The following is a 23,705-nucleotide window of genomic DNA, read 5'->3' as shown; positions in this document are numbered from 1 at the left end:
AGCAGGCATCAGGAATCCGCACTTTGCATCACGCCCCGCAGCTGCCTGTAGACACCCAGCAGCATGCCGACTTTGCCAGGAGCCCCTGCATCACACAGTGAAGGAAGGAGGTCTCTGAGATCCCATGATAAGCGGGGTGGTCTCTGCTAGAACACAAGCTAGGGGCGCGGTGTTTCCAATACAAAGCTGCTGTGCAGAATCAGGAAACGGGGGCACCAGGCTGGGAGAGTCTGAAAGAATGATTTAAGAGCTGGTACTTACTGGGGTAAAGATTCTGGTTTTATTCAAAGTTTCTGTCTTTACTGTGATTCCTAAGTCTATTCAAAGTGGCTTCTAGATGGTGTGGGTCTGCAAATCCAGGTCAGTAAACCACTGGAAAAACCTCTGCTGCTCAGAAAGATTGAAGGCAAAAGGAGAAGGGAGCGGCAGAGGATGAGATGGTTAGAGAGCATCACCAACTCAATGGACATGGACTTGAGCAAACTCCAGGGGATAGTGGAGGCCAGGGGAGGCTGGCATGCTGCAGTCCATGGGGTCCTAAGGAGTCAGAGGCGCCCAAGCAATTGAACAAATCACTGGAAATGCTTTTTGTGTAACGCCACTAGATGGCGCAAGGTGCTCACCTATTTTGAGCTGATACACCCATCCTTGGAGAAGACTTTTGAGATTCCCTTGGATGGCAAGGGGAGAAGGCAATGGCAACCCACTCCAGTACTCTTGCCTGGAAAATCCCATGGACGGCGGAGCCTGGTAGGCTGCAGTCCATGGGGTCGCTAGGAGTCGGACACGACTGAGCGACTTCACTTTCCCTTTTCACTTTCATGCACTGGAGAAGGAAATGGCAACGCACTCCGGTATTCTTGCCTGGAGAATCCCAGGGACAGCAGAGCCTGGTGGGTTGCCGTCTATGGGGTTACACAGAGTCGGACACGACTGAAGTGACTTGGTGGTGGACTGCAAGGAGATCAAACGAGTCAATCCTGAAGGAAATTGATCCTGACTGAATATTCATCGGAAGGACTGATGCTGAAGCTGAAGCTCCAATACATTGGCCACCTGATGTGAAGTGCTGACTCATAAAAAAAGACTCTGATGCTGGGAGTTTCAGCTTCAGCATCAGTCCTTCCGATGAATATTCAGGACTGATTTCCTTTAGGATCGACAGGTTGGACCTCCTTGCAGTCCAAGGGACTCTCAAGAGTCTTCTTCAACACCACAGTTCAAAAGCATCAATTCTTCAGCATTCAGCTTTCTTTATAGTCCAACTCTCACATCCATACATGACCCCTGGAAAAACCATAGCTTTGGCTAGACAGACCTTTGTTGGCAAAGTAAGGTCTCTGCTTTTTAATAAGCTGTCTAGGTTGGCCATAGCTTTACTTCCAAGGAGCAAGTGTCTTTTAATTTCATGGCTGCAGTCACCATCTGCAGTGATTTGGGAGCCTCCCAAAATAAAGTCTCTCACTGTTTCCATTGTTTACCCATCTATTTGCCATGAAGTGATGGGACTGGATGCCGAGATCTTAGTTTTCTGAACGTTGAGTTTTAAGCCAACTTTTTCACTTTCATCAAAAGGCTCTTTAGTTCTTTGCTTTCTGCCATAAGGGGGGTGTCATCTGCATATCTGAGGTTATTGATATTTCTCCTGGCAATCTTGATTCCAGCTTGTGCTTCATCCAGCCCAGCATTTCACATGATATACTCTGCATATAAGTTAAATAAGCAGGGTGACAATATGCAACCTTGACGTATTCCTTTCCCCATTTGGAATCAGTCATGTTGTTCCAGTTTTAAATATTGCTTCTTGACCTGCATACAGATTTCTCAGGAGGCAGGTAAGGTGGTCTGGTATTTCCATCTCTTTAAGAATTTTTCACAGTTTGTAGTGATCCACACAGTCAAAGGCTTTGGTGTAGTCAATAAAGCAGGCATATATGTTTCTCTGGAACTCTCTTGCTTTTTTCTATGATCCAACAGATGTTGGCAATTTGATCTCTGGCTCCTCTGCCTTTTCTAAATCCAGCTTGAACATCTGGAAGTTCATGGTTCACGAACTGTTGAAGCCCTGCTTGGAGAATTTTGAGCATTATTTTGTTAATGTGTGAGATGAGTGCAATTGTGTGGTAGTTTGAACATTCTTTGGCATTGGCTGAAACTACAATACTTTGGCTGAAACTCCAATAATTTGGCCACCTGATGTGAAGAACTGACTCATTGGAAAAGACCCTGATGCTGGGAAAGACTGAAGGCAGGAGGAAAAGGGGACGACAGAAGATGAGATGGTTGGATGGCATCACCGACTCAGTGCACATGAGTTTGAGCAGGCTCTGGGAGATGGTGAAGAGTCGTGTGAGATGAGTCAAACACGACTGAGTGACTGAACCACACAAACGGTCCTTGTGGGTTTCCTCACTGGCCCAGGGGTAAGGAATCTGCCTGCAATGCAAGAGAAACAAGTTCAATCCCTGGGCCAGGAAGAGCCCCTGGAGAAGGAAATGGCAAGCATTCCAGTATTCTTGCCTGGGAAATCCCACAGACACAAAAGCCTGGTGGGCCCCTGTCCACGAGGTCAAAAAAGAGTCAGACATGACCTAGCGACTAAACGACAACAACAAAATAGTCCTTGTGCAAAATAGGGGACCAGGAACTTTTAAGTAAAACATTGACCAGGCAGTAGGTAGACAGGAGCTTCTGCTTCATTCTAGAACAATCATAGGAGCTCTACTTTAGTGGCATTGCATAGGCACACACCTAATATCACCAGAGTCAACTATGCAGTGTTCTCCTCAAAAACACCGGCTTCACCACACATTAAAGCTACTGATTCGACATACAACACATAAAACTTATGAATACAGAAGACAGACTCACTTCTAAGTCTTATTCAGAAGCTGCACTTATGGAACGGAAGCAGAGGATAATTTCATACTATAAATAGCCAGTCGAGCAAGCGACATTCACGGAAAACCTTCTATACACCAGTATCCTGATGGAGGCGGGGGTGGGGGGAGAACCCTGGGAGGGGGCTGGTCTGGTTTCCCTTCTGCAGAGGCTGCTGGCAAGTTTTCCCGGGGCTTCCCAAGTGGCACTAGTGGTAAAGAACTCACCTGCCAATGCAGGAGACGTAAGAGACTGCGGTTCGATCCCTGGGTCGGGAAGAGTCAGACTACTGAAGGGACTTGGCGTGCACTCCACTGGGGTTGCCTACGGGGGCAGGTGCCTCGGCAGAGGCCTGTCTGTCTGAAGATGCTCAAGGGCTGACTTCCTGCCTTGTGGTCCCTCCACTGGGCCCTGTTGAGTGTTTCTGTGCGTGGAAAGCAAGTAACCCCAGGCCAGCCACCTCCAAGGGACGCCCATCTACTCCTGAGAATGTGCCCACGTGCATAGACCACATATTGTTGACCTCAGTCTGCCCTCTCCCCTCACAGATGGCTTCAGCCAGCCTCTTGGGGTGGGGAGGTGGCAGAGCCCCCAGCAACCTTCCCCAAAGAGGTCCCTGACCTAAGTCTTTCAGCATCGGCCCTGGAGGAGGTGATGGGTGAGGGGGCACAGAATTGGGATGGGGACACGTCTCTCTAAGACCCGCCTGGGGGCAGCACACATTTTGCAGCATGGTACAATGTACCATTTTGTTCTTGATCTTGGGGTGTCTGCAGAAAGAGCCCTAGTAGAAGACACGTCTCTTTCCTCTCTCCTTGGAAGTGCAAAGCACAGGCTTTGGGTTGCTGCTCACTCAGTTGTGTCCGACTCTTTGTGATTCCAAAGACTGGAGCCCGCCAGGTTCCTCTGTCCATGAGATTCTCCAGGCAAGCATGCTGGAGTGGGATGCCTCCTTCTCCAGGGGATCTTCCTGACCTGGGGATTGAATCTGTGTCTCCTGCATTGGCAGATGGATTCTTTACTGCTGAGCCATCAGGGAAGGTGTCAAGAAAGCATGCTGACAATGTGGTAGGATAAATAAGAGCCCCAGAGATCTTCAGATCTGAATCCCCAGGGCCCGTGAATGTGTAACTTACCTGGCAAAAGGCACTCTGGAGATGAGATTAAGTGATCTTGAGATGAAGACATTATCCCAGGTCATCTGGGTGGACCCAAGGTGATCCCTGGGATCCCTGTAAGACAAAGTGGAGAACGATGGGTCAGGGTCAGAGAGGAGGCATGAGGCTGGGAGCAGAGGCTGGAGGGATGTGGGCCCGTGAGTCAAGGCAGCCCCGTGCACCCCCGGAATCTGGAGAAGACAAGGAAACAATTCTCCCCTGCAGCCCCAAGAGAAACATAGCCCTGTCCATCCATTTTTAGACTTCAGAATCCCAGAGCTTTAAGAGACTGCGTTTGCGCTGTTAAAGCCACTAAGTTTGTGGTCTTCTATCATAGCAGCCACAGGAAACCAGTCCGTGTTCACGGAGCATCCGTCAGGGATAAACATCATTGATGTGTAATACAAATGTGTGCGTTAGTCACTCAGTCGTGTCCGACTCTGTGTGACTCCACGGACTCCTCTGCCCATAGGATTCTCAAGGCAAGAATACTGGAGTAGATTGCCATTTCCTTCTCCAGTAATACAAATATGTCACAGCAAATGATACTTCCCTGTTGTGAAGACAACATTATCTCAACAAGAATCTTGGTACAAGGGGGATATAATGGTATTCTTATTGAAAAAATGGTACAATCATGGCAGTATAAAAATAAAAAGGAGACTCCATTCCAAGATCATATTACATAATCAGTGGCATTTTCAATGATGTATTTCATGACTTTAAAAATTTAGAGTGCAGCAAAGATGGCTTCCTGATGGCTCAGCTGGTTAACAATCCGTCTGCAATTTGGGAGACTTCAATCCCTGGGTTGGGAAGATCCCCTGGAGAAGGGAACGGCTGCCCACACCAGTATTCTGGCCTGGAGAATTCCATGGACTGTGTAGTCCATGGGGTGGCAAAGAGTCGGACACGACTGACCAACTTTCACTTTCACTTCAAAGATGGAATAGTCAGCAAGAGCACAGAAGCCTTGTGAGGAAATACCAGCAACGGAGCTGTTCTGAGGGTCACATAGTCATGGATTTATGACTTCTTAGCCCCACCATTTCCAACTCTGTCACCTGGCGAAGGGCCTCACCATCCTGAAGCCACCTTTTTATCTGTGTGTTAGAGACTGCCCTGAGGAAGAAAGAAGCCGTGGCGTGTACAACACTCAGCGTGAACTGGCAAGTGGCTGCATTAAGTGAGGCAAGTTGGGGCTATACCTCTTGTATTCAGTTACAAAGTTATCGTAGCAAGACTCATGAGTCTTAGCATGACACTGGTATTTCATTTAAATGATGGTAAAAGCATGACTATATATATATATATACATATATATGTATGTATATATATATTTTAAAGATCCTCCACTAGAAAGATAAATAACATAATCAGTGATAGAGCTGAGAAATGACCCCGTATAGTAGGATTTCTTTTTTTTTTTTTTTCGATATAGTAGGATTTCATTGGCGAATGATGTTCTCTATTAGATATGACGTCATGCCTCATTGATAGAGTAAGCCAAGAAAGAATGATTTTGTTCATTTTTGATAAGGAAGATCAAAAATAAAGGTGGTGACTATCGTAAGAGGGGGGTGTCCCTGGTGGCTCAGAGGTAAGGAATCTGCCTGCAATGCACCAGACCTGTGTTCTTTCCCTTGGTTGGGAAGATCCCCTGGAGAACGAAATGGGTACCCACTCCAGTATTCTTTCTTGGAGAATCCCATGGACAGAGGAGCCTGGCGGGCTACAGTTCATGGGGGTCACAAAAGAGTCGGATACGACTTAGTGTCTAAAGAGCAACAATGCATGGTTTATCATGAATGGGCAAGAGTGAAGTCCATCCTACACAGGAGGACAGGAACTCAGTATGGAGGTAACCCTGAGATACGGGGGACAGGATTACATATTTGGTTCAGCAAGTGCACACCTGTGAAAGCCATACCTGTAGCACGTGTTACACAGACAAGAAAATTTCTCCCTCACCAGCCAAGCAGCAAGCCTGTGAGCCTCGGACAAAGAACTCGATGACAGGTCTGTTGTTAAGTCTTGATTTCAGGGACTGTGATCTATCTCTTGGCACCAACCACAAAACCAACACTGTTTGGCTTGAGTCAAAACCCTTCCAGAGGGACACCTGCAGCTCTCAGGGAAGGTCTCTGGACACCTCCCAAGCTCTCTCTGGAAAAGATCTGGCAGGTCGTCAGGGAGAAAACGCATGCTGTGGATGAACTCCAAGCTTTGTGGGTTTCTCCATCCTCCAAGCCTCAAGACAAAGAAAAAGCCAGGCGGGGCACTCACAGTCGGGCACCGAGGCAGGCTGATCCCTCATCTGTGTCGCAGCATCAGCGAAGACTCTGTGCTGTTGCAAGTCTTCTGTGGTCCCAGGCTAAACCCCAGAAAAGTAGGACACCTCCTGTGGTTCTAGGAGTCCTTCCAAAAGGCAAGTTGTTCAGTCGCTCAGTCATGTCTGACTCTTTGCAGCCCCAAGGACTGCAGCACGCCAGGCTTCCCTGTCCTTCACCATCTTCCGGAGCTTGCTCAAACTCATGTCCATTTGAGTCGGTGATGCCATCCAACCATCTCATTCTCTGTCACCCCCTTCTCTTACTGCCCTCAATCTTTCCCAGCATCCAGGGCTTTTTCCAAAAGATAAGAATAATTCCTAACTTTTCACTGAGCTTGTTCGATGTTTAGTGAGCACTTCTATAGGAACAGACTATTGCTCAACCAACAAATATTTCTTCAGAACCATTTGCATGGCGTTGATATACTCGTTAACGCAAACACAGGAAAGGCAAGGCAGCATCTACAGCTAATGCTGAAGAGTGAGGAGCTGGCTTTGATTTTTTGTGTGAGTGTGTGCATTTCAGAAAATAAGGCAAAACTCATGATCACTGTGCCTCTGGATGACCTCAGGAATATTAAAAAAATGTATGACTCCCTATAATTCTTAACATTTTCCAAAGGTTAAAAAATGATATAAATGAACTCATTTACAAAACAGAAAAAGATTCACAAATTTTGAAAACAAACTTATGGTTATCAAAAGGAATAAACTAGAAGCTAGGAATTAACATACCCATACACTACACTACTACAACCAACAGGGACAAGGAATTCTACTCAATACTCTGTAATGATCTATATGGGAAAATAATCTGAAAAAGAATATATGTATAACTGAATCACGTAGCAGAAACTAACACAACATTGTCAATCAACTATACGCCAATAAAACAGTTTTTTTAAAGGGAACAAAACTCAGAAAGATGAAGGTGAGTGGATGAGATGGAACTCAGCCACTGCTGACCCCAAATCGGAATTTTAGAAGACACTGCTCTGATAGTTTTCCTTCCCCATCATACATACCCTGAGAGGACTAAGTTAAAAATGAACTGATCTTACTCTACAGCACAAGAAACTATACTCAATATCCTGTGATAAACCAAAACAGAAAAGAATGTGAAAAAGAATATAACTGACTGACTCACTTTGTTGTATAGTAGAAACTAACGCATTGTAAATCAACTAGACTTCAATAAAATGAATTTTTAAAAAGTATATGTGTTCTTCTCAAATGCGTGCATGCATCACATGAAATGTTTATTGAGCCTAATTTACACTGAGAATTTCCTGGCTGTGTAAACATTTCCATCAGAATCCTAAACATGGTAACCGATCAAGACAGCATCTGGCAACAAGCCACCTCATTTAACTCTAATGGTTTATTAAGAACAACTTACTTGATTTATCACTGGTTGCTCACTTTTACATGGCTGCATTGAAATTTCAAGTTCATTTGATTTGCAGTTGTACTTTTTGCTTATATTAGGTTAGATCACTTACATTTATCAAGCAAAAATTACTTTTTAAAGTTTTATTAAGGTGAAAGAATTGTTCAAAAAAGCATATTTAACTACTCACTCTATAGTATTAATAATAGCAGTAAATATGGGTCACTGAAATAGTAGTAATTTTTATACCACCTAGGCATACGGTACCATGTTTGTGGGGGATGTAGGCAGAATTTTGGAATCAACTGGGCATGTTTTCCTCTCAACGCCTTCCTGAGGCTCTGGTTCACCACCTCCTCCACCCACCCCATTCTTCCCAGTATATATATGGGCCCCCGGGAACATACTCTTCTCACCCTCCCACCCCGAGGACCCAGAGAGATACCATCAATGATGGGAGTGACAGAAATCTTGAAGAAAAGGACAGTTCTTTTAAAAAGTTAGCTTGATGGGAAAAGTTAGCAGATTTGCACTTGGAGACAACTAGCTCAAGAACATTCTACAGGTAACTCCCCAAACTTGGACCTTTCCCCAGCATTTTGTGAATTTTCCACGATGTCTAAAGCCTTTTCCACGCTTGCACCCTCTCCTTCTTCAGTCTCCTGAACACCCTGTCTTCTCCATCTGGCTTTCAAGTCTGATTCATGCAAAGAATAATTTTTTCTTCCTCCCCAAAGCCTTCTCTAATTATCCCAGACCACAGTCACAATCTCACCCTCCTCTCCACTTAGCATCTCACCCTTGAGCTCAAACTACACTGTGAGTTCCACCCTCATACCTAAATGGTTAAATTCTTCCAGGGTCACGTCTAGAACTCCTGATATATCATGGCACACAGCTAGCACAGGGGTTCATGACACAGATACACATTCTTCCAATCCATCAAACACACTGCACATCGACTCTATTCCAGGCAGACTGGGGATATAAAAATGAGCCTGAGACAATCCTTGCCCATGAGCAAATCAAGTCTATCTAGGGTCTCAAATGTGCAAGCAGAAAATTCAAATAGAATATGCTGTGCCACACTCCGTGAGTGTTGACATATTTAACAAATCATCAATCAAAAGAAATTGGAAAACTGTATTCTCTGCTTCCCCTCTCACAAATCTCTCTGGGTAAGAGTCACCATCTGTAAACAGGTGAAAATTGGCTTTAACAAACTCTGGGAGATAGGGAAGGACAGAGAAGCCTGGCGGGCTGCAGTCCGTGGGGTTGCAAAGAATCAGACGCAGCTTAGCGACTGAGCAGCAACCACACGACTCCCAAGATACCAAGGGCCCTGAGCAATCGTGGAGGCAAAGCCAAAAGGAATCCATTTCCTCCCCCTATCTTTTGATTAAAAAAAAAAAAAGGAACTAAAACAGAGAAACTGTACGCAAAGCTGTCAAGGGTTCAGGAGAAACACAAGGCCATACAAGCAGATAAAAAGGTGAGACAGAGGAGGTGGGAAAGAGCTGGCCCAGAAGAGAACAATGGCCTTGCAGATGCTCAGAAACAAGCCTGGGTAAGGTGGGCTCTGCGGGGGTTGGCGCGGAGGAGGAGCCTGAATATCAGAGCAGCTAGATAGAGGGACCAGAAGGCCACCAAGGGTAAATTCGAGGGAGAAGAAAAGAAACCAACTGCAGAGCCTGCCTTCTGTCTTCAGTCTCTCTGCCCTGGCTACGCTGACCAGGCCCATCCTCTGGTGGTCTCACATGGGGGACCAGGGGAAAGCCTCTAACTCCAGTGAGCCTGATTCTATTTTTTTTTTTTTTTAATTAGTTGGAGGCTAATTACTTCACAACATTGCAGTGGGTTCTGTCACACATTGACATGAATCAGCCATGGAGTTACATGTATTCCCCATCCCGATCCCCCCTCCCACCTCCCTCTCCACCCGATTCCTCTGGGTCCTCCCAGTGCACCAGGCCCGACCACTTGTCTCATGCATCCCACCTGGGCTGGTGATCTGTTTCACCACAGATAATATACATGCTGTTCTTTCAAAACATCCCACCCTCGCCTTCTCCCACAGAGTCCAAAAGTCTGTTCTGTACATCTGTGTCTCTTTTTCTGTTTTGCATATAGGGTTATCATTACCATCTTTCTAAATTCCATATATATGTGTTAGTATGCTGTAATGTTCTTTATCTTTCCGGCTTACTTCACTCTGTATAATGGGCTCGTTTCATCCATCTCATTAGATTCAAATGAATTCTTTTTAACGGCTGAGTAATATTCCATGGTGTATATGTACCACAACTTCCTTATCCATTCGTCTGCTGATGGGCATCTAGGTTGCTTCCATGTCCTGGCTATTATAAACAGTGCTGCGATGAACACTGGGGTGCACGTGTCTCTTTCAGATCTGGTTTCCTCAGTGTGTATACCCAGAAGTGGTATTGCTGGGTCATATGGCAGTTCTATTTCCAGTTTTTTAAGAAATCTCCACACTGTTTTCCATAGTGTCTGTACTAGTTTGCATTCCCACCAACAGTGTAAGAGGGTTCCCTTTTCTCCACACCCACTCCAGCATTTATTGCTTGTAGACTTTTGGATAGCAGCCATCCTGACTGGCGTGTAATGGTACCTCATTGTGGTTTTGATTTGCATTTCTCTAATAATGAGTGATGTTGAGCATCTTTTCATGTGTTTGTTAGCCATCTGTATGTCTTCTTTGGAGAAATGTCTGTTTAGATCTTTGGCCCATTTTTTGATTGGGTCATTTATTTTTCTGGAATTGAGCTTCAGGAGTTGCTTGTATATTTTTGAGATTAATCCTTTGTCTGTTTCTTCATTTGCTATTATTTTCTTCCAATCTGAGGGCTGTCTTTTTACCTTACTTATAGTTTCCTTTGTAGTGCAAAAGCTTTTAAGTTTCATTAGGTCCCAGTGAGCCTGATTCTAAAATTCTGGAACCCTTGTGCCATCCTGCAGTCACACACGGGAGCCACATCCTGGTGAGAGCTGGCCCAGGGGCCTCCCTGACCAGCAGATCCTTCACTCTTATACTGAGACCCCCTTGCCGCTGAGCCCTGCACCCAGATCCTGTCTGTGAACACGTGGGTCCCGACTGGAGATCTGTGTCCAACTGGAGAATGTGTCCTGGCAAACCACTTACAGGTCGCTCTCATTGGAAAAATCGGGACTGGGTTTTAGGTCTTTTCCAATTTGAGGTTCTTTGAGCTCGATGGTCTCACACAGCAAAACCAGTAACTCCTGGCATCAAAGGATGTATGTATGGGGTTACCTCGGCTCCTTTGAAGGGGGATCATTAATTTATTCATCCTGACCGATAAGGCTAATAGAAATAATCACCTATGCTTACGGAGAGTTTTGTAAACCTCTCACTGGGTTTTATTTGTATGACACCTGCCTAGGTTTAAAGACCATCTCCATCTGGTCACACAGACGCTCTGATGTCACACAGAAGCTTAGGAAGCTCTGTAAATACTGGGAAGTCCAGAAACTCTCTCAAGTCTCCTAGCTAGAAAGTGACCAAGTTCAGAATACAGCACAGCAGTCTTCCTGCCAGCACAGCTAGCTCCACGCCCCACCAGGCCTCTTGTCCCCTAATTCCATTCATCAAATGCTCCTTAAAATCTAGGCACGCATTGAGCAAAATGTTACAATTTATGGAAGAAAACTTGTGGCCCTCAAGGAAGTTCTAATCCTTTAGGTCAAAGTTGCCATAAAACAAATGTAACAATGAACCAGCGCCACCACCTAGAGTAGAAGGAGAGTCCTAGCAGATGGACAGGACGGATCTACTTCACTTTCACTTTTTACTTCCGTGCACTGGAGAAGGAAATGGCAACGCACTCCAGTGTTCTTGCCTGGAGAATCCCAGGGACGGCGGAGCCTGGTGGGCTGCCGTCTATGGGGTCGCACAGAGTCGGACACGACTGAAGCGACTTAGCAGCAGCAGCAGCAGACGGAGAAGCTGAAGAAGCTGAAGTTGAACGGTTCTATGAAGACGTACAAGACCTTCCAGAACTAACACCCAAAAAAGATGTCCTTTCATTATAGGGGACTGGAGTGCAAAAGTAGGAAGTCAAGAAACACCTGGAGTAACAGGCAAATTTGGCCTTGGAGTACAGAATGAAGCAGGGCAAAGGCTAATAGAATTTTGCCAAGAGAACGCACTGGTCATAGCAAACACCCTCTTCCAGCAACACAAGACTCTACACATGGACATCACCAGATGGTCAACACTGAAATCAGATTGATTATATTCTTTGCAGCAAAGATGGAGAAGCTCTATACAGTCAGCAAAAACAAGACTGGGAGCTGACTGTGGCTCAAATCATGAGCTCCTTATTGCCAAATTCAGACTTAAATTGAAGAAAGTAGGGAAAACCACTAGACCATTCAGGTAAGACCTAAATCAAATCCCTTATGACTATACAGTGGAAGTGAGAAATAGATTTAAGGGACTAGATCTGATAGACAGAGTGCCTGATGAACTATGAATGGAGGTTCATGACATTGTACAGGAGACAGGGAGCAAGACCATTCCCATGGAAAAGAAATGCAAAAAAGCAAAATGGTTGTCTGAGGTGGCCTTACAAATAGCTGTGAAAAGAAGAGAAGCAAAAAGGAAAGAAGAAAAGGAAAGATATTCTCATTTGAATGCAGAGTTCCAAAGAATAGCAAGGAGAGATAAGAAAGCCTTCCTTGTATGACAAAAACCACTACAATATTGTAAAGTAATTAGCCTCCAACTAATAAAAATAAATTAAAAAAAAAAAAGAAAGAAAGCCTTCCTCAGCCATCAATGCAAAGACATAGAGGAAAACAACAGAATGGGAAAGACTAGAGAGATCTTCAAGAAAATTAGAGATACCAAGGGAACATTTCATGCAAAGACGGGCTCAATAAAGGACAGAAATGGTATGGACCTAACAGAAGCAGAAGATATTAAGAAGACGTGGCAAGAATATACAGAAGAACTGTACAAAAAATCTTCATGACCCAGATAATCATGATGGTGTGATCATTCACCTAGAGCCAGACATCCTGGAATGTGATGGCCTTAGAAAGCATCACTATGAACAAAGCTAGTGGAGGTGATGGAATTCCAGTTGAGCTATTTCAAATCCTGAAAGATGATGCTGTGAAAGTGCTGCACTCAATATGCCAGCAAATTTGGAAAACTCAGCAGTGGCCACAGGACTGGAAGAGGTCAGTTTCCATTCCAATCCCAAATAAAGGCAATGCCAAAGAATCTTCAAACTATCACACAATTGCACTCATCTCACATGCTAGTAAAGTAAGGCTCAAAATTCTCCAAGCCAGGCTTCAGCAATACGTGAATTGTTAAATTCCAGATGTTCAAGCTCATTTTAGAAAAGGTAGAGGAAACAGAGATCAAATTGCCAACATCCACTGGATCATCGAAAAAGCAAGAGAGTTCCAGAAAAACATCTATTTCTGCTTTATTGACTATGTCAAAGCCTTTGACTGTGTGGATCACAATAAATTGTGTGGATCACAATAAACTGTGAAAAATTCTGAAAGAGATGGCAAAGACCATCTGACCTGCCTCCTAAGAAACCTATATGCAGGTCATGAAGCAACAGTTAGAACTAGACATGGAACAACAGACTGGTTCCAAATAGGAAAAGGAGTAAGTCAAGGCTGTATATTGTCACCATGCTTATTTAACTTATATGCAGAGTACATCAAGAGAAATGCTGGGTTGGAGGAAGCACAAGCTGGAAACATGATTGCCGGGAGAAATATTAATAACCTCAGATATGCAGATGACACCACCCTTTATGGGAGAAAGTGAAGAGGAACTAAAAAGCCTCTTGATGAAAGTGAAAGAGGAGAGTGAAAAAACTGGCTTAAAGCTCAACATTCAGAAAACTAAGATCATGGCATCTGGTCCATCACTTCATGGCAAATAGATGGGGAAACAGTGTCAGACTTTATTTTTGGGGGCTCCAAAATCACTGCAGATGGTAATTGCAGCCATGAAATTAAAAGACGCTTACTCCTTGGAAGGAAAGTTATGACCATCCTAGATAGCATATTAAAAAGCAGAGACATTACTTTGCCAACAAAGTTCCATCTAGTCAAGGCTATGGTTTTTCCAGTGGTCCTGTATGGATGTGAGAGTTGGACTGTGAAGAAAGCTGAGCACCGAAAAACTGATGCTTTTGAACTGTGGTGTTGGAGAAGACTCTTGAGAGTCCCTTGGACTGCAAGGAGATCCAACCAGTCCATCCTAAATGAGATCAGTCCTGGGTGTTCATTGAAAGGACTGATGCTGAAGCTGAAACTCCAATACTTTGGCCACCTCATGCAAAGAGTTGACTCATTTGAAAAGACTCTGATGCTGGGAAAGATTGGGGGCAGGAGGAGAAGGGGACGATAGAGGATGAGATAGTTCGATGGCATCACTGACTTGATGGACATGAGTTTGAGTTAATGATGGACCAGGAGGCCTGGCATGCTATGATTCATGGGGTTGCAAAGAGTTGGACACGACTGAGCAACTGAACTGAACTGAACTGAGCAGATGGAGAAAATAAAACTCATTTCTCTTGATGACTTGACCTTGCAGAAACCAGTTGGGACACAATGGGACAAAGGGCAGATATAAGGTCAAACAACAACAACAACAAGAGTTGAGTAGGCAAGGGGAGAAGAGAAAGACCAAGATAAGGTCCCCAGTGTTGTTGGAGGATTGATAGATTGAAATAACAGTAGCTGTTATTGTTTGCTTTCAAATAACCCAGTTTTGTCCAAATTCAACTTTCCATTTTTAAGCAGGCGTTTCCTTTTGGAGGCAAGGAGGTGGTGGGGGCAAAATTCCAAAAGATTTGGGGCTCTCCTCCTTAGTATCACTTTATTTTCTTCTATTATTTTTCTCCCCCTTAGTTTTAAAATGAGGAGGGGACTGAACACACTTCGCACGCTGCTAAGTTTCTAAGTGTGCCCAGGATGCATCTATAATTCATGATTAGGAAAGAACTAAGAATAAAAACCCTCTGACGTACTTCAAAGCTCTCCTTTATTGGTGCTTTTGTTGTGGAAACCTTGTTGGACCAGCTACTGTCACTCCATGGTGGAGGCGTGTTTTTTTAATTAGCCCGTAGATAGGCTATTACATGTTTAATTGCTAATGACAATGATTTTCCTTCCATTTATTTCACCAAAACAACACTCCCCCCTGCCCCTAATGTCTTTGTTTAATAATCAACATTTCAACGAGAAAACAAAATATTTTAAAAAGAGATATTGCCATAAGCTAACACACCCACTGTTTTCATTCTTCCCTAGTTCTGATGTCCACTCATATGTATTTTTACCTAAATAAACCTATACTTTTGATACGGTTATGTGATCTGATTTTTCCTTTAAATTATGCTGTAAACATTTTTCCTGTTTCCATGCACTTTATGATTGCTATTTAATAGCTGTGTAATATTCCACAGGATGGATGTTCTGTCTTTTGAGTCAACCATTTCTGTTTTTGGCCACTGAGATGGATGCCAACTTATTACTCAGTGTATTGATTTAGAAGGAATTTTTACAGAGACATAAAAAATGTCTTAAGGTGAAAAATTCAGGAGATGCATGATGGTAAAAGTTGCATGATAATGTGAACGTACTTAGTACCACCAAACTGTACAGGTAAATAGGGTTAAAATAGTACTTTTTATTTTATGTGATTTTTATCACAACAAGGAGAAGGCAATGGCACCCCACTCCAGTACTCTTGCCTGGAAAATCCCATGGACAGGGGAGCCTGGTAGGCTGCAGTCCATGGGATCTCGAAGAGTAAGACATGACTGAGTGACTTCACTTTCACTTTTCACTTTCATGCCTTGGAGAAGGAAATGGCAACCCACTCCAGTGTTCTTGCCTGGAGAATCCCAGGGATGGTGGAGCCTGGTGGGCTGCCGCCTATGGGGTCGCACAGAGTCGGACACGACTGAAGTGACTTAGCAGCAGCAGTATCACGACAAAGAAAAAAAGTTTAAGTGTCTTTGAGGTGATTGCCTTTTGGAAACAAGCAGCTCCAGATCACTGAGCATCTGCCAGGTACAAAGATGGAGCCCAGACTCCAAAAGGCGGATGGGTGAATGGTTGGCAGATTATTAATAATTCTTCCTATGACAGGAGAGAAACATGACCAATAGTCTGTAACAGTGATATTCGTTTTTATGATTAATAACCAAAAAAATCAGAAGTACTATGACGTGGTGCCAACTCTAGCCCCCTCCTTTCTGTTCCTCTACGCCAGAGCCATATAAAAGGGGACCACACTGCAGGTACCTTCTGCGTTAGACCACTTAGCATTCCCTCAACCGGGCTTGTAAGCATCAGTGCTGGATGTCAAGGGGAACGCACCATTTTCCCAGAAGAAGGTTTCTCGATGCCTTCAGGTGGCAGGTGTGGGAATGGTGGAGGTGCGAATACCAGGTGGGAGGTGGTGAACACAGCAGGGGGGAGATGCTGTATATTGGAAGTGGGCGGGCGGTATACATGCGGCGGGGGAGCCGGGTCTGTATAGCAGGTGAAAGGGGCCGAGGGTCAGGTTGGCCCTTACCGTGTCCTCCTGCGACAGGAATGGCGCGAGTTCACGAAGGAGCGGGAGAGGTGCTTGCAGGTGGTGTCAGATGCCCCCAGCGCTGGTTGGAGAAGGCGAGGGAGGGGCGGGGCAGGAGCGGGGTTGCTGAAGGTACTGGCGGGAAGGCGACGAGCGATGAGGGACGAACCGTGCGCTCTGAGCTGGGGGCACCCGGCGTGGATGCAGCGGACCGGGGGGCGGGCCTCGCGGGAGTGAGGAGTCTGAACCTCCGAGGGGTGAGGAGCCGCGGCCGGGCGCGGTGGGCAAAGCCGGAGGGGTGCAGGGGCCGGCGGGACGCAGGGGCCGGAGGGGCGCGTGGGCGGGGCCGAATAGGCGTGGGGGCGACACAGGAGGGGCTCAGGGGCAGCCTGAGCGCTCAGGGGGCGGGGCGGGACGCGGGGGCGGGGCCGGAGTGCTCAGGGGGCGGGGCGGGGCGGGGTCGGAAGAAGTGGGGGGCGGGACCCGAATGGGCGTGGGGGCGGGGCTTTAGGGCTCAGGGGGCGGGGCGGGACGCGGGGGCGGGGCCGGAGCGCTCAGGAGGGGCGGGGCGGGGTCGGAAGAAGTGGGGGGCGGGACCCGAATGGGCGTGGGGGCGGGGCCTGAGGGCTCAGGGGCCGGGGCGGAGCGCGAGGCGCGGCCGCCCGCGTCCGCACCGCGGAGCGCAGCCCTGAGTCCCGCGCTGTATCCGCGCATCCCGCGGCGTCCTGGTGCAGCCGCCCGGCCTCACCATGCTCGCGCTGCTCGGGCTCTGCTTTGCGCTGCCGCTCTGCGCCGGGTTGCTGGAAGAGGCGAGGAACTGGGGGGACACATCGGATCAAGTAAGTGGAGTTCTAGGGGGCCCCAGGCGGGCCCCGGGCGCCGGCCGCAGTCTCTTCCCACCGCTGCCTTTGGGCACGTGGCTGCCGGACAGGCTACTGGACGCGAGGGGACGCGAGGGAGGGTGGGATCACCCCCATGTCCTGGCACAGCGTCCCCCCTTCTGTCCGTCCCCAGCCTTCTGCTTGGGAGCTTCCCCATCTACTGTTCCCTCATGAGAGAGTCTGGCTGACGAAGTTTCTTGCAGAATTGTGTTTGCACTGCAAAGTCCTGCGGAACCAAACCTCTTGGCTCCTGTTACCTGCGCGGGTTTCTGCTGGTTTTGTTCATTTCTGAGCCAGAATCCTAAGTTAACTGCAAGGTTCTTTCAGATGCGCCTGTGGGGTAGAGTGTTAGCAGGTTGCTGTTGGTTTCCAGTTGTTCCAGAGAGAGAGAGCACGTCTAGGAAATGTTCTAAACTGGTGGCCTCCGCTTTCCTCACCTGAAAACCGGGAGAACATCATTTTCATCTGTTAATGCTTTAGCAGCTTAAAGGTGGCCAAATGATGGGCGGCAGACGAAGAACCAAAGGGTCTCAGTTCCCCTGGTTAATACTGTGTGTATCTGCCAGGATTTTTTAAATGGTTTAACCTCACAAGTGAATGAAACCTGCAAATATGAACTCTAAATACAATGTCTGATGGATAGGAAGGCTCTTGAAAGAATATAAAACAGGTTCCCACAGTTATCAATGCATAGACCTTATAGGGAGAAAGGGCTCTGTCCTGATTAACGTAGACGGTGCATTTCTGCATCTCCTGGTGCTGTTTGCCCACATGTATTTAAATTGTTTAGCTGAAAGCATGCTTTTGCAGGAAGAGAAGAAGAGATAAGCAGGTATACTTTCTGACCCCTTTCCCAGCGCCTTGGTTTGAAGGCAGATCTGGAAAACAGAATCTGCCTAAACATCCCATGGTTACTTTCACGTCAACTCTGCCTTAAGGATGTGCTTATCTACAAAATGGAACGATTCTTCTCTTGTAGGACTGCCTTGAGGAATAACCCATAAAAATTCCAGGAGGCTGTGTGGTAGAGGAGGAATGTGCAAGCTTGGCATCCAGAGAGCAAGGCTGGTCTCTCCTTTGCCCTTTATAGCTGTGTGGCCCGGACAGGCTCCTCTCTGCCTCTCTGTGCCTTCCTTCCCTGTCCCTTACAGCAGGCCTCCTCTTGAGCATACTTGTAAGAATCCAGCTGCTAGTTGTTTAAAGGGCCTCGTATACTGTGGTATATGAAATGGTAAATGTTTTGGTTAAGGACGGGGGCTTGATGCCCACTATCAGGGCTCAATTCCTGACTCAGGCACTTTGCAGCTCTGTGATGCTGAGCACAGTCCTGAGTGCTTCAATCTCCAATTTTGTACAAAGTGGGAAAAAGCAGAGTGATGAGGGTTGGGTAGGTAATACATCTAAAAGTATTGGGAATGGTCAGCATTTGATGTTGGAGCCTGCTCTTAGGCTTGGGCAGCTGAAATGCTGAGGGAAGGAATTTAGGGTAATGATCCGAAAACTTTTTAGGGGGTGGAGGGAGAAGATGTGGGAAGCACTGAAACAAAGATTCTGTTTATGAGCTAAGAGGAGGGATTAAAGCTCTGACATCTGCAAGTCCAAGTAGGCTTAACACTGAACTTCCCTGCTTATAAGAACACGGGTTTGGCCCATGTTAGTGATTTCATGCTGTCATCAGCCCAAGGCACTATTTATTCTTCTGGAAAATGACTAAATCAGAAAAAAAAACTCTGAATATAAAGTTTTGTGAAAATTTGTGAGTTTACCTTTTTATCCCCACCCTCTTAAAAAAAATTGTGTGTATAAGATGTAGGACTTGAGAACACAGCCTCCAGAACCAGACTTCTGGGTTTAAATCCTGTCTCTGCACTTACTGGAGAGTTAGTTCATGTCTGTGTGCGTGCTAAGTCACTTCAGTTATGTCCAACTCTGTGACCCTATGGACCGTAGACCACCAGGCTTCTCAGTCGATGGGATTCTCCAGGTTTGAGCAATGGAGTAAGTTGCCCTGCCCTCTGACCCAGGGATCGACCCTGTGTCTCCTGCATTGTCAGGCAGTTTCTTTATCACTAGCACCACCTGGGAAGCCCTAATTGACATCTACGAGCCTCTATTTACGCATCTCGAGGATGGGGGTGACTAGATTACTTAATTAAAGGATTCTGAAGATTAATTAATATACTTTGAACAGTGCCTGGCAATGCAGTTAATGCTGTGGTCTCAATAATTATGGCCTTCAAAATTATATGTGAACCATTTTTTAAAAATTTGCTTTTATCATGTTGTAGTTGAATTACGGTTGTATTAGTTTCTGTGGTATAGCAAAGTGATTCAGTTATATATATGTACCTTCTTTTTTATTATATAATTTGATTTGGGTCACTGTACTGTGACTTATTTTTGTTTTGTTTTACTTTTTTTTTTTTAATCTTTTGGCCACACCTCGAACCCAGACCCCCTGCATTGGCAACACAGTCTTAACCTCTGGACTGCCAAAGAAGTCCCGTATTCTTCTTCCGTATTCTTTTCCATTATGATTTGTCACAGGATATTGAATATAGTTCCCTGTGCTGTACAGTAAGACCTCATTGTGTATCCATTCTACAGCTAAAGTTGGCATCTGCTAACCCCAAACTCCCAATCCAACCCTCTCCCACCCCCCTCCCCCTTGGCAACCATCAGTCTATTCTCTATGTCCCTGACTCTGTTGGTGTTTCATAACAGGTTCATTTGTCATATTTTAATTTCACATGTGGTATTTGGTGAACAGCTTTCAGAGCTTTCCAAGTGGCTAGATGGTAAAGAATCTGCCTGCCAAAGTAGGAGATGCAGACTTGGGTTCGATCCCTGGAGTAGGAAATAGTAAGAATGGCAACCCACTCCAGCATTCTTGCCTGGAGAATCCCATGGACAGAGGAGCCTGTTGAGCTCCATGGGATCGCGAAGAGTCAGACATGACCGAGCAACTGAGCACAAACAATTTTTAGACGTCAGTGAATTTGTGAAATTTAATGTACCCGAATTTGCCTGTTAGCTTGCTTTATAATTCCTATTACTTATCTTTGATTGATAATATTTTTTAATATTACTAATATATGCTAGATTAAAGACCTTTCTTCCCCCACAGCTCATCTATAAAGAGTATTACCCATAGTGTAATAAACCTACTATCTGCAGTGGTTTTCAAACTTCATCTTGCAGAAAGATACTCAGGGGCTCTTTAAGAATTCAGAGTCCTGAGCCTTACTCCCATCAATTTCCATCCACTAGGTTTGGATGGGACCCCGATGGTCCTGATGCGGGCAATGCATGGACCACATTGAGACTGATACAGCTTTGAAAGCATCTTTCAGGAAATTAATATTAAAAAGCAAGTCTTGATCTTCCCTGGTGACTCAGTGGTAAAGTACCCACCTGCCAATGCAGGAGATGAGGGTTCCACCCCTGGTCTGGGAAGATCCCACATGCTTTGGGCCACAACTATTGAGTCTGTGCTCTAGAGCCTGAAAGTTACAACTACTGAGCCCATGTGCTGAAACTAGTGAAACCTGCACTCCCCAGAGCCCATGCTCTACCACAAGAGAAGCCAATACAATGAGAAGGCTGTGTACCGCAATTAGAGTAGCCCCTGCTTGCTGAAACTAGAGAAAAAAGCTTGTGCAGCAATGAAGCCCGAGCACAACCATAAATAAATAATTTTTAAAAATAAAATAAACTGCAATTTTTTAAAGCAAATGTCTTGTATAAAATCAATCTGCTTTCAAATTGATATGCTTTCTTTAAATAAGGATGGAGTTGCATTCCCATTATTGCAAAAACAGTTTTTAATTTACAGTATAATAGTAGCTATCAAGTATTGCGTGTCACGGAAAGTTTTCTAGGGGCTCCATGTAAAAATTATAAGAAGTGATAAAGTATTTAGATAACAGCATTCCAAGTGGAATCAGGCTGCCTGGGTTCAAACCTGGATCCCAGTGCTTGCTGGCTGTGTGTACTTGGGCAAGTAACTTATCATCTCTGGATCTCTTTCATCATCTATAAGATAGCATTGTTAATGGTTCCTACCTCCTAGGCAGGAGTGGATCTAAATTTTTGAGAGGGGAGTCAAGTTTATAGAATTGGCAAAGCCTGGACAAAATTCTGTGCTAAAATGAACAGTTTTTTTTTAATTAACGTATTTATTTTAATTGGAGGCTAATTGCTTTACTTTATTATGGTGGGTTTTGCCATACACTGACATGAATCAGCCATGGGTGTACATGTGCCTCCCATCCTGAACCGCCTCCCACCTCCCTCCCCATCCCATCCCTCAGGGTGTCCCAGTGCACTGGCTTTGAGTGCCCTTGAACAGTCATTTAGAATGATAAATCACAACAAATGACACATTTTGACAGACTGACAAGCAACCTAATTTTAGAATAATTTTTTTTTAATCAGACTTTTGTGTGTGTGTGTGTGTAATTTTTTTTTTTCGGCTCCTCTGTGTCTTCACTGCTGCTCAGGCTTTTCTCTAGCATGGTACGAGGGCTTCTCACTGCGGTGGCTTCTCTTGCTGCAGAGCATGGACTCCAGAGAGCAGGCTCAGCAGTAGTGGCGAACCGGCGTAGTTGCCCTGTGGCCTGTGGGATTTTCCTGGATCAGGGATCAAACCTGTGTCTCCTGCACTGGCAGGCGGATTCTTTACTACTGAGCCACTAAGGAAGCCCAATGTCATCATTGTTAAGGGACTGTGCCACTTAGGGATCCTGAGGCTTACCTTTCATCAGCTTCTAAGTAATAATCAGTTCAGTTCAGTTCAGCCGCTCAGTCATGTCCGACTCTGCGACCCCATGAACCGCAGCACGCCAGGCCTCCCTGTCCGTCACCAACTCCCGGAGTTTACCCAAACTCATGTCCATTGAGTCGGTGATGTCATCCAACCATCTCATCCTCTGTCGTCCCCTTCTCCTCCTGCCCTCAATCCCTACCAGCATCAGGGTCTTTTCCAATGAGTCAGCTCTTCGCATCAGGTAGCCAAAATATTGGAGTTTCAGCTTCAACATCAGTCCTTCCAGTGAACACCCAGGACTGATTTCCTTTAGGATGGACTGCTTGAATCTCCTTGCAGTTCCAAGGGACTCTCAAGAGTCTTCTCCAACACCACAGTTCAAAAGCATCAATTCATCTGCGCTCAGCTTTCTTTATAGTCCAACTCTCCCATCCATTCATGACCACTGGAAAAACCATAGCCTTGACTAGATGGACCTTTGTTGACAAAACAATGTCTCTGCTTTTTAATATGCTTTCTAGGTTGGTCATAACTTTTCTTCCAAGGAGCAAGCGACTTTTAATTTCATGGCTGCAATCACCATCTGCAGTGATTTTGGAGCCCCCCAAAATAAAGTCAGCCACTGTCTCCACTGTCTCCCAATCTATTGGCCATGAAATGATAGAACCAGATGCCATGATCTTAATTTTCTAAATGTTGAGCTTTAAGCCAACTTTTTCACTCTCCTCTTTCACTTTCATCAAGAGGCTTTTTAGTTCTTCACTTTCTGCCATAAGGGTGGTGTCATCTGCATATCTGAGGTTATTGATATTTCTCCCAGCAATCTTGATTCCAGCTTGTGTATTGCTTCTCGGCCTTTTGGCTAAGATCAAGTGTTGATTCCAGCTTGTGCTTCTTCCAGCCCAGCGTTTCTCATGATGTACTCTGCATATAAGTTAAATAAGCAGGGTGACAATATACAACCTTGACATACTCCTTTTCCTATTTGGAACCAGTCTGTTGTTCCATGTCCAGTTCTAACTGTTGCTTCATGACCTGCATACAGATTTCTCAAGAGGCAGGTCAGGTGGTCTGGTACTCCCATCTGTTTCAGAATTTTCCACAGTTTATTGTGATACACAGAGTCAAAGGCTTTGGCATAGTAAATAAAGTGGAAATGGATGTTTTTCTGGAACTCTCTTGTAATAATCAACTATTAAATAAAAAATAATCAACCCACTCTGCTCTTCTGGTTGTTGTGAGAATGAAATGAGTTAATTCAGGCAAAGCACTTACATATAGTAACACTCAGGTCTCATTAGCTATTTTTATTATTTATGAACAGCCTGGTTGAATCCCTACCACTGCAAGGAAAGCCTCAGCAAGCTTCCTCTCCAGGAGAAGAACCTTTCAAATCCCCCCAGGGGGAGTGATGTGCCCAAGGGGATATTTCAGAGCCTGAATTAGAACCCAGGTGCCCTGAATGCCAAGCTGGGCCCTCAGCGCCCCCTCCAAAGACTGCACCGCTTTCATATTTACAACTCAATATGGTCTGTTTAAGGACAACTTTAACTTGTATCTCCTGGTACACAGATAGTGTGTGAAGTAGCCTCTGCTGCAGGTACCACATTCATTATGGTAATCTGTTTCTAAGTCCCCGAACTTAGCATTTCTGCACTTTTAACTTTTATAATCTCCCACTTTGCATTTGGG

The 23,705-nt window shown here is 45.4% G+C and overlaps 1 protein-coding gene across 1 annotated transcript in view; it reads left to right on the top strand.

Annotated features, from left to right (window-relative positions):
- The first annotated feature begins 16,991 nt into the window (after positions 1-16,991).
- The window catches only part of ITIH5 (inter-alpha-trypsin inhibitor heavy chain 5), an 82,430-nt gene continuing 75,716 nt past the window's right edge, over positions 16,992-23,705 (top strand). The window contains exon 1 of the mRNA XM_065920960.1: positions 16,992-17,203. Coding sequence (XP_065777032.1) covers positions 17,114-17,203 — 90 coding nt within the window. The 5' untranslated portion in view covers positions 16,992-17,113. The remainder of the gene's footprint in view (positions 17,204-23,705) is intronic.

Source organism: Muntiacus reevesi, chromosome 2, assembly GCF_963930625.1.
Source record: "Muntiacus reevesi chromosome 2, mMunRee1.1, whole genome shotgun sequence".
Lineage (NCBI taxonomy): Eukaryota > Metazoa > Chordata > Mammalia > Artiodactyla > Cervidae > Muntiacus > Muntiacus reevesi.
This window is presented reverse-complemented; position numbering and strand designations above follow the sequence as displayed.